The 12,015-nt window shown below is 42.3% G+C and overlaps 1 protein-coding gene across 1 annotated transcript in view; it reads left to right on the top strand.

Annotated features, from left to right (window-relative positions):
- The window catches only part of CHN2 (chimerin 2), a 220,339-nt gene that overhangs the window by 106,684 nt on the left and 101,640 nt on the right, over positions 1-12,015 (top strand). The window contains exon 6 of the mRNA XM_018576444.1: positions 813-1,098. Within this exon, the coding sequence (XP_018431946.1) occupies positions 813-1,098 (286 nt within the window). The remainder of the gene's footprint in view (positions 1-812; positions 1,099-12,015) is intronic.

The following is a 12,015-nucleotide window of genomic DNA, read 5'->3' as shown; positions in this document are numbered from 1 at the left end:
TGAATAAAACTTATTGAAAAAAAAACACTTACATTGAAACATGTCTTCATAAAGAGGGACTGAGCTCCATCAAAACATTGACAATAAAATGCTGACGCTATGACTTATCTCCTCTGCAAAGCCTTGTGAGTGCCTATATATAGTACCTACAGAGACCCAGTCAGGTTTTGCAGTCTGTGGCCCCGATGATGACCGTTATCACCAGGACCGAAAGTGTTGAAACATTTTGAGTTGCCACCAGAACAGAACTCTGGGGAAATCTTCAAATGTGGACACTTGTTGCAGTAAGAACTATGTAAGGCCCCATTCACACGGGGCTTTAGGCTGCAGCGAGAACCTACAGCTCTTGCATCTGTATGGGCACACCTGGAATTCCTGTGGTAAGAATCCTTAGGCTTTTGCTGCAGGAATCCCCAGCCACAGCTATTAGCCCCGTGTGAATGTAGCCTTAAGGAGTCCATACATTTGACGATTATCGTACGATAATCGTGGGTGATCCCGCTATCGTACAATAATCGTAAGGTTGATGGGCAGCGTGTGACCGCATCGACTGTACAGTTGTACGATTTTCGTATAACGAGCACACATGAAAACCCGTCAAATCGTATAATTTTCGGCGGGTTGGTCGCACGATCGCAAGACGAAAGCCGCACGACCCGAGGTGCGCAAGCGCACACTGCCAGCTCACCATTGCAATCATCTGCAAGCCCTCCCCTCAGCGAGTATGATCTGCCTGTCCATGATGGGCAGGTCGTACAAACTTTTAATCACCTTAAACAGTGTTTACCATAACATTTCTTTTGTCTATACAGGTTTGGTCACCAGACACTGAACTACAGACTTTTCTATGATGGCAAGCACTTTGTGGGAGAGAAGAGGTTTGAGTCAATACATGACTTAGTAACTGATGGCCTTATCACCTTGTACATAGAAACTAAAGCTGCAGAGTACATTGCAAAAATGACAACCAATCCTATTTATGAACATATTGGATACACCTCCCTGCTTAAGGAAAAAGTTACCAGAAGACTGAGTAGAACAAAGAATGAATCCAAAAGAACCCATGTGTCAAATGAAGGACATGCACCTGTGGAAAAGGTGGGTAGACATTTTTCTTCTCACATACACATACTGTAGAACTAGGCATTCGTGTGTTAATGAAAGTTCCTTCAGTCTATACAAGTTTACTTGCAGCAACCAATCAGAAAGCATCTGACATCAGCCTGTCTGCTGAAGGCATTGCCTTGGATTTTTGCAGATCGCTGCTCTTTTATTTGTAATTTAGTGACATGTGAACACACACACTGCTAAACCTGGTAGCCACAATTCCTCAGTCACTTTGTAGCCTCTTTGGGACAAAAAACAAACGTGAGGGCGTGAGTTGTTTTTGGTTCCACAAGTGCAGGCACTCCTCCTGTCTCCTAGGGCTGCAGGCGAGGTAGAGCTACAGCACCCTATTCCCTTGACCCAATCAGAGAGCGCTGTTCGTATTATTTGTATGTGCTTTTTGTAGCCCTACAAAAAAGAGTATAGAGATGGGGAAGTCAGTCTGTCAATCACAGCACTCATTTTAAAGAAACCTCTGCCCACCCTGGGGCAGTCATATGTCATCGCTCTCTGCATACAGCAGTGGCCCAGGGAGTGGTTAGAGATAAAAAAGATACATAGCTGTTGACTTTTTTGAAAAAGTAAAGATTTGCATATCAGTATCAGCACTCTGTGGTCTGATTAGACTGCACGTTTTTGAGAAAGCAGCTTAGATTTCATTCCAGTGTCAAGCTATGCCTCCTGAGCACCGATAAACCTAACTATTTTAAAGCATGAAAAGAAAGGTTTACTTCCTTTATTGTAGTAAGTATAATATGTGTAAGTTATGGGTGGAATTATGAATTTGGTGCTGCAATACACTTGTACAATCACTGGAGATTGCCAAGTGCTAGAAACAGGTAGTTGCACATGGTTAGCTGCAGTGTAGAGAGCACGTGTCTTCAAATAGTGACTGAAGGAAGGCTTCAGGTATACCTCTACATTTGCATTATGTTTACCACCATTGGTTTTCTGCAGTGGCATGTAATGGAGTGATTAGTAAAATTTAGGTAGAGTTATTCTTGCTAACAGATTGTGATCTGCAGTGATTACATAAGTGCACTGTAGCATACAATTGCTCATGTATAGCTCTTGGGGGGTGAGGACATTAAACCAAACATGTAAATGAACCAGGTACTTTCAATATTTTCACTTTTTGTCTGCACTCACAGTGCTGATGCAGACAAGCCGAGTATAGATGGAGCAATGTTTGCACTAAACCGGGACTCTGATGGCAGCTGTCAAAATACAGGGAAAGGAAAACAAAGACAATAGGTAATGCTCTCTTTGGTATCCCCGCTTATATTAAAAAGGCAGATGTGTTGTAAACGTACAGTTATCCATTTACAGAAATTAATCTTATGTTTGGGTATTATTTAGTAATATCCTTTTCTTGAATATTGTAGGATATATCTTGCCATGAGCAAGTATCAGTTTAGAAAAGGAGGAACAAAAATGATCTCATGAATTTCCGCACTCATGCGAGATATACATCAGATTATGTACCGGGATCAGAGTAACGTTTGTAAAGTGACTGTCGGTTATTATTTTCATTTAGCACACTGTAGTATCAGCTTAGACAATTGCTCCCATCTTAAGCTAGTCACCTCTCATAGCTAATGTTTGAAGTGTTAATGTGATTTAGTTAAACATGACTGAGGGAAATACCACAGTTCATAGATTGCACAGGCAATTTGATTTCATACTTTTCTGACCTTCAATGGCATACAAATTAGCAAGCACCTCAGTCACTGCTGAAGCCCTGTGGGAAGGTTAAAGTCAGTTTTGTTTTATGGAGGAAATAATAGGTAACAGCTCATGAAATGTTACTGTAATGACTGTTTTGCCTGGAAAATCAGCCGTTGATAGGAAGTGTCAATTGTTGTAATTAATGCATTAGACGTACTTAGTGAATGTCTGGCTCATGTCAGCCATTTGGTTAGTAGGGTTAACTAGGGAATAAAAGTGGTTTTTCTCAAAGTGTGCAACGTGTATTGAAGATGTTACATAATAATGGTTCATTGTAGCTGATGAACAGCCATGCTCTGGATGTATGTAAAGGACAGCCATAGGGGAGTATAAGCTGAGTGTTTTGTCAACTGCTAGTGGGTGTCACTATAGGTACCCACTAAATTATCCTACAGAGTGAATGTGGCTGTTTCTCTGGGATCCAGAGGCATTGTGGACAAGGTAGTGTACTTCTTGACTGCTAAATCTTAGAGTTAAAATTATGGATAAAAAAGGGACATGGGGGACCCTTAGGGAAGAAGGAACAATTTTCAAAGGTTAAAAGCCTAAAAACACACTCAGTGCCACTGGTGGTCTTTCAACACAGCCCAATAATGCAATTTGCAAATTGTGAAGAAAAACTTGCACAAAGTGTGTAATCTCCGATACTTCCTGGTCTCAAGCATCCTAGGCAAGTCACCTTCCAGATGCATTTTGGGAAAACCGGGCATCCTAATACTGATCTGTGTAGCCACCTATAAACAATGTTTCATATGTCTTCGCATTTCCTGACTCCTAGTCCGGTTGTGAAGAAAAGTCTTATATTGAGACGATACATACAAAAAAATTGGATCCCTAGCACTTTGTTGTTCGAGTGATTTCTCTTGTTAAGCCCCACGGGGCTGAACGAGAAAAATCTCAAAGTGTACGGGCAGCCTAAGTGACTCACTGCCTTCCAGTATATCTCATTAGACTATTATCAGGCTTCCTCTTACTTGGCTTCATAGGATTCTGAGTTTTTTTTATATTGATGCAGTCACTGGCTGCCCCCAGTCCAGTGTTGTTATGATGTTTTCATTACTAAAATGTATGTATATTCCAGCAGAAAGCAGTAAGGCCTCATTCACACGGGTGGCAAGGGGGGTCATACAACCAGGCAGTTGATCTGCAGTTTTACAACCCCCTGGTCGCCTACTGCAATGTCAGCACTGCGACCAAACAGTGCTGTATACATTATGGAGGTGGCAATGCTTTGCATTGTGGCAAAAAATATACAGCATGTCGAGTTTGACAGGCGGTGCTGCTTGTCAAAGTCGCCCATTGCAGTGGATGCGACCTGCGTGTATACATGGTTGTGGCACAGTATTACAATAGGAACTACCCATTGGGATTAAAAAAATAAATACTGCATTCGGGAGGCACCAGGATCTCCTGTTGAATATGGGCAGCTGCTGTTCCACCATCCTCTGAAAAGGGATCCACCGCAGATCGCTTTTCAAAGAGCAATGGAGGCTGGCGCCCATGTGAACGTAGCCTTAAAGTGACACTAAACCCAGGAGTTAAATCTTAAAAGTGCATTCAAGTACCTCAAATAACCACAGACATTTAACTTATTTGTGAATCACTTTACTGTAGATCCTCAAATCATTTCTGAATTCATGAAGACACTGTCCTTCCTTCTGGAGGGTGGCTACTTTTGTTCCCCATGGTCTCTGTATATGTTATAAAGTAGCCACCGATCTAAGCTTGCTCCTGTGATGACTACAACCTCACGTTTTATTTACCAATTTGTATTGAGATTGTAGTCTATCACGGGCGAGCTTGGAGCGGTGGCTACTTTACAACACACACATGGACCATGGAGACCAAAAGTAGCCACCCTCCAGAAGGAAGGACAGTGTCAGTACCAATTCAGAGATGATTTGAGGATCTACAGCCGGTTGATACACAAATAAGATACATTTTTGTTAATAGTTAAGATACTTGAATGCATTTTTAAGATTTAACTTCTGAGTTTAGTGTCACTTTAAAATTTTGAAGTAATTATGAGTACGGCCCATGTCACACTCTACCAGCAACAGGACTGCTAAAAACGTGCCGGGAAAGAGCTCACCTGTTTCTACAGGTCATTCAATCGCTGGCTAGATGAGCAAGATGTTTCTCCTTGCACCTGGATATGCTGCAGAATGCCAGCGAGAGAGCACCACCTCACTCATCCAGCTAGCTAGGAAATGGGTAAGTATTTCTATACCCTGTCCTTCATAGCAATCATGTCGGTGGCAATTTGTCACCAAGTGTGACCTAAGAGATTTTCTGTGTTATAATAGTAAAAAGGAGCAGTTGACTATTTGACCTTTTTTTGCCATCACTCATCTATGTTTCTATGTCTATGGCAAGGAAAGGGTTGCCTAAAATGAAATGCAATAAGTTTGTAGCTGGAAAGATGTGCAGCATTTTGAATACAATAACCAGAAGAAACAAAAGGTGTTCTTTTAATAAAAGTCTTTCCTTTGTTGACTTCTGATTTACCCCTTGTTATCTCTAGCTAATGCTAATTTACTATTTATTCTACCTTATTGTCTTTAGTTCTTCTACCTTCTACTTTTTTTTTTGAGAAAATTTAAACTTTTTAATTCGGTTTGTATAAAAATAATTGTTTGCATTCAATGTTGTCTGTAGTGTTAGGAATACAACTAAAATACACAAATTTGCTTTTTTAACACTTTACACTTTGCCACACTTTGTAAAGAAACATATTTTAGTGTCATTATACAGGACACATAGCAAAATAAAATCAGTACGTTGCATCTATCACGCTAAGGGGTTCATTTATAAAAGTTCCTCCCTTGCTATTTGCATGGCATTAATACCCCTAGATGGTGCTGATGAGTATAAGAATTTCCTTTACTTTGATAAATTAACCAAAAGTCAATTTCGGGAAAAGCATATTTTTGCTGGTTTTTACTTTTTTTTTTACATTTGAAATAAAAATAATTCAATACAACCAAAAGAAAGACTTATCTACCCATAAAAAACAATATATGCATCACATCTGTATCGAGAGCATTGCCATTATTTTTTTTTCAAACTATTAGGCCAAAGAAAGTGAAAATGGCTCTGGTTAAAACGAAATTATTAATAGAATTTATGGAGTAAAATCTGATCACTGCACGGTGGATGTCCATCTATTGCAGATTACCAACTCAGAAGGAAAGTGACACAGTGCTGACCTCTAGTGGTTATTTATTGTAATGCATTGGACTGAGTTAGAAGTAGTAATTACTGCTGTGCTGACTCTTTCCTTTGCACTTTGCAGAGAAAATGTAACTGTTTGACGCTGTGATTCCAAAGTATCTTAAGGTCACTACCTCTGTTATATACACACAGTATTGCCAGATTAAGTTGGAGGCAACAGCACTATTTTTGGGGATAGTGTATGGAAGCCAGCACAAACACAGGGAGAACATAACAACTCCATACACATAGGGGCTCATTTATAAAAGCTCCACCTGGATGCAGTTCGCACGGCACTAGTGCCCCCATTAGGGTTGCCACCTTTTCTTGCATCAAAACCCGAACACTCTAGCGACGCACAGAAATAGTTTGGGGAGAATTAGTCGCGGCTTGTTCATATGTAACTAGCACCACCCATTCATATGTAAATATCACAGTATTGACTATTTTCAGTGGGGGGCCAGTAGCCCCTAACTTAAATTGGTTGCGCCTTTCTGCCTGACATCTTGTGTCCAGGTTTCAGCTGCCATGAAACCCAGACACAACATTTAAAACCCGAACTGTCTGGGTGAATCCCGGACAGGTGACAACCCTATCCCCCATATGGCGCTGCCTAGTATAAGAATTTCCTATATGGCATTGTCGGGTGGAACTTTTATAAATGAACCCCTAAGTGTATAATGTTTTTAAATTTTTTTTTAACCCCATAGTCCATTTGTTACTTGGTATCATATGTAAGCCCACAAAACTGCCATCCTCCTGATCAATAAAAGTGGCTAGTAAATGCGCTCTCATTGGACAGTGGAAAAGCATTTGGTGGGTCTTAGCCCTGGCATGGTGCCAACATGTAAAAAAAAAGAAGGTTAACACCCCTGCTGGGTAAAATTGTAATATTTTATTATATAGCTGATAAAAAAAAACATCAAGCTGAGCAGCTTTGTTACACATTTTGGACAAATATTCTTTTTCAAGCCATGACATCATTCCCTCTGGTAACACAGGGGGGCAAAGAGAAAAAGTGTTTCTGGCTAGCAATAGAAAACATGTTTTAGTGTCTACTCTTAGACAAGAGTTTTGTGAGCACAAAGTGGCAGAAATAAAAAACTTTAAAGGCATGTTTTAAATGCACCCATACGGCAAAAAGATATGCATCTGAAGCAACCAGTGAGAATTCAGGCTGCCAGTTCTTTGGTGTGGTATACAGGGTGAATGAAATAATCTTTTCCTGTCCTCCAGTTATATATCTCCTCCATTGTTAAAGGGTATCTATGGTCCAAAGCTAAAAATATATATGTATTTTTATATTGAATTTTCAGAAGTTCTATCCCACTCCTAATAATCATATCGATTGAGTCCTTAATATGTACCTTTGTAAACGTATTAAAGATTCCCATAGGATGTACTTCCTCAACGCACACAATTTCAGTCGTGTGAATATGCACTTCTTTATGTCACAACCTCCATAACTACAAACCAACATTATCATTGCTTGTTGGAAGCATTGCATGATGGGATACGTAGTCTTGAATAATCAAGATTGCATCACATCAAGCAGCAGGAAAAGAGATGCAAAGCACGCTGGGAATCCAGGAAGTTGGTGAAAGTGATGGGCAGACAGAAGGCAGCACTCACTACATAAAAGGGATTTTTAAAGTAACCTTTGATTGCATTATCAAAAACACCTCTAGTATGTATTCCTATTACAGTGCTGATGTTATAACAGGATAGTGTATGCTGGGACTTTGGGACTCCTCTTACATTAACTACCTCCCGGCCAGCCGCTGTGTATACACGGCCTGCCGGGAGCTTCTTGGATGTAACTGGGCGTGTATACACGTCCTGTTACATCCGGCGCGCGCGAGCGGGAAGTCCCCGCTATTTCAAAAGAGGCAGCGATGCCCGTTAATATACAAGCGATCCGCCGGCTATAGAGCCGGCGGATCGCTTGTATGAAGCCCCGAGACGTGCGCCCCCCCCTCCGCGGCTCTCCCCCTCCCGCTGTCAAGCTGGTCCCGGGCTCCGGTGTGAGCCCGGGACCAGCATAGTGCCTCTGTCACAGGGGATCAGAGGGAGCTCGGTACACGAGCTCCCTCCGGTCCCCTCTCCGCTGTCAGAATGCGGAAGTGTTGTATATTACATCACTTCCGCATTCTTGTGTCACTCTCCAGCTTCAGATGCTGGAGAGAAGCTGATGAAGCAGATCTCTGCTTCATCAGCTTCTTCAGGGGGGTCCTAGGTGACATTAGGGGTCTTGGAGACCCCCTGATGTCTCCATAAAGAGGACCTGTCACCTCTTTTGCTATCACATAAGGGGGTTTCTCAGCCCCCTCTGTGATAGCAATAAAGTTAAGTGGAAAAAAAAAATAGTACAAAAATTTAAAGTTTCCCCCCCAATTTTTTTAAAGTTACACAAAAAAGAATAAAAAAAACAATTTTTTTTTTAAAGTCCCCACCCCTACATACACGCATGTAAACATGCGTCAGGTGCGCATACCTGCGAAAACGACGATTGCACCCATTACGCCGCACATGTTACATATCGCCGCGAACGTCGGAATGAGAGCAATAGTTCTAGGGCCATCAATCACTGATAACACTAAACTGATGAGCGGTAAAAGCTTTTAAAGCGTCGCCTATGGCCAATTTTGGGTATGCTAGTTTTTTGCGAGTGCGCGCAATTTTTACGCTTGACATGTTTGGTGTCTATTTACCCGACGTGACCCCATCTTTTATATTTTACCAAAAAAGTGGGTAATATTAGTTGTTTTATAGCATAATGTAAAAAAAAACGTTTTTTTCTCAAAATTTTCAGTAATTTCTCCTGAATATAGTAAAAAATAAAACCCGCAGTGGTGATTAAATACCACCAAAAGAAAGCTCTATCTGTCCCCAAAAAATGGTATAAAATTCATTTCAGTACAGCGTTGCGTGACGGAATAAATTTCAGTCAAAGTACCGCAGCGCTGAACACTGAAAAATGGCCTGGCCAGGTAGGGGATCTAAACACCTGGTCTTCAAGCAGTTAAAGTAGTTGTAAAGTCTAAACGCTGCTAACAGGCCAATGCCATTTACTCAGTTTTTTGTTTTTGCAGGTAGCAATGTACACAATAAGAAAAACCTTTAAATTTGTATGTTTATTTTAGTATTGTCAACATGGTCACATTACCTCAATTCCTTCTTAGCTCTAGGGCTGCAACAACTAATCGACATAATCGATTATAATCGATTATTGAAAAAGTTGTCAACTATTTCAATAATCGATTAATCGGCTTCTGATCAGTTGGCCCTGTTCACGGCTCCACACACGCTGCGCGCCGCACCTCCTCCCCAACTCACGCTCACCGCTGCCAGTGACTGACCTGGACGCGGATGTCGCTCCGTGCGGGAGGCAAGATGGCCGCTCGACTCCATGCGTGCAGGGCCGGCCGCCGGGCTTCGTGGAGCTGCCGGGGAGAAGTAGCGGGTATCGTCCACCGGGCAGTCTTCTTGCTGGATCGGGTCAGTCTCCGGTTAGCAATCATGAGGATTTGGGGTGAGTTTGGTGCAGTCAGTCAGCTGAATAAGTACACAGGGGCGCAGAGCTCAGTGCTCACACGTCTCTACGGCTCCATTGCTTGGCCACGCCCCCCCTTCTTTTCTTTTTTACTTCCACCGCTCCAAGCTTACTCCTGTGATGGAGTGCAATCTCAATACAAACTAGTAGTCCATCACTGGAGCCATTTTTTAACATTTATTTTATTGTTTATCCGATTAACCGATTAATCGAACTTAATAATCGGCTAACTAATCGATTTTGAAAATAATCGTTAGCTGCAGCTCTACTTAGCTCATAACACTTTGCGGCTAGTGGGCATGTAAATCAGCAGCTCCAGGTCAGGGGGTCGGGGTGGGCAAACTCCAGCTGTCCAGCTGTGGTGCAACTTCAAATTTCATTAGGTATCGCAAGACTGACAGCCACAGGCATGACTTCAAAGGTGGGATTTGTGGTTTCACCACAGCTGGAGAACCGACGTTTTCTCACCCATGCTATAGGAAGGGACGTATACCCAATGAAACGTGTGTTTCTATGCCAATAGAATGCCAGCTCTAACAGCTCTCACGTCACTCCCAAAGTGAATATAGGAGGATGTGAGGAGCTATTTAGGATGTCTGCACGCACTCACTGTCGGATTGATGGAGTGCAATCTCAATACAAACTAGTAGTCCATCACTGGAGCCATTTTTTAACATTTATTTTATTGTTTATCCGATTAACCGATTAATCGAACTTAATAATCGGCTAACTAATCGATTTTGAAAATAATCGTTAGCTGCAGCTCTACTTAGCTCATAACACTTTGCGGCTAGTGGGCATGTAAATCAGCAGCTCCAGGTCAGGGGGTCGGGGTGGGCAAACTCCAGCTGTCCAGCTGTGGTGCAACTTCAAATTTCATTAGGTATCGCAAGACTGACAGCCACAGGCATGACTTCAAAGGTGGGATTTGTGGTTTCACCACAGCTGGAGAACCGACGTTTTCTCACCCATGCTATAGGAAGGGACGTATACCCAATGAAACGTGTGTTTCTATGCCAATAGAATGCCAGCTCTAACAGCTCTCACGTCACTCCCAAAGTGAATATAGGAGGATGTGAGGAGCTATTTAGGATGTCTGCACGCACTCACTGTCGGAGCTTTTTTCATGAGTGAGGATTGTAAACCAAAACGGAAGCATACTGACCACCCCAGCATGGATCTGCTTCCATGATTAGTGGGGTCCAAATGAAAAAAGACAGAAGGGGATCTGGCAGGATCAGCATGTATATATGATGAATTGAAGAAGTACCAAACCAACAGGAAAGATTTAGCTTAAAGTGACATTATAGTCAAAAACATTTTTCCCTTCCGCCAATGTTAATTAAAGCACTTACCTTAAATGATGTTTCTTAATCCGATCTTCTTCTTTCTTGTTGTTTTCATCTGTCCCTCCAGCGCTGCTGCGGGTCTCCGATCCAGCGCTGACTCCTCTGTCCTTGCTGGCACTTCCTGTCCCACGGTGTCTGCATGCGGGTGCACGTTGTACATAGACTTACTGTCATGGTGCTTGGAATACTGAAGTATTGTTCCTTGCTTCCATGTCTTATGTTTGAATCACTCTATGTTTGACTGTTTGTAATTATCTCCTGGGACGTCTCGGTGTCATTACACATACACTGAGTGGCCAGATTATTATGACCACCTGACGTTTGTAGGCAAATTAGCTATAAATAGCTATAATTTCGCACTGAAGTTGCTAGAGGGCCAGACCATTATAAATAGGGAAGCAGGTTGTTTACCACAGCCTTTGAATGTGGGATGATTGTTGGCGCGCTGAGCCATAGAGCGAGTATCAGCAAAACAGCAGAATTCGTTAAATGTTCAAGAGCAGCTGTTGTTAAAGTGTTTAAAGACTGGACTGTCAGCCGAAAATCTGGGTCTGAACGTGCGAATTGTGGCCATCAGCGACTAGTCAATGTTAGGGCAGAACGGAGAGTGGCAAGACTGGTACAAGACAACAGAAAGGTAGCAGTGCAGTGTCAGATTCTTTGCATCACCTTTCAACATCTCGTGGAGTCACGAGATGGCCCAACGAAGTCATCTCGTGGAGTCATCTCGTGGCCCAACGAAGTACTGATGGGGTGGTCATAATAATCTGGCCACTCAGTGTATCAGCCCTCCCATTCAAGCTATCGGAACAATCCATGCTGACTCTGTTTCAAGTTTTCATTTGCATGACCAATAGGAAGGTGTTGGTTTGGGCGGGGTGTTCAAACTGTTTTATCACAGAGTGATTCAAACATAAGACAGGGCGGAGGACCCACCACTGTGTAATAGAATCAAGGAACAATACTTCAGTATTCCAAGGACCATGACACTTACCTTGTGTCTCTCCTCGACTCCCAGCCGAAAATGTGAACTGTGCATGCTCCCGCCCCAAGATGCTTTGCGGC

This window comes from Nanorana parkeri, unplaced genomic scaffold (assembly GCF_000935625.1).
Source record: "Nanorana parkeri isolate BGI_ZX_2015 unplaced genomic scaffold, ASM93562v1 scaffold4, whole genome shotgun sequence".
NCBI lineage: Eukaryota > Metazoa > Chordata > Amphibia > Anura > Dicroglossidae > Nanorana > Nanorana parkeri.
Note: the sequence above shows the minus strand (reverse complement) of the source record. Positions and strands in the feature narration are given on the sequence as shown.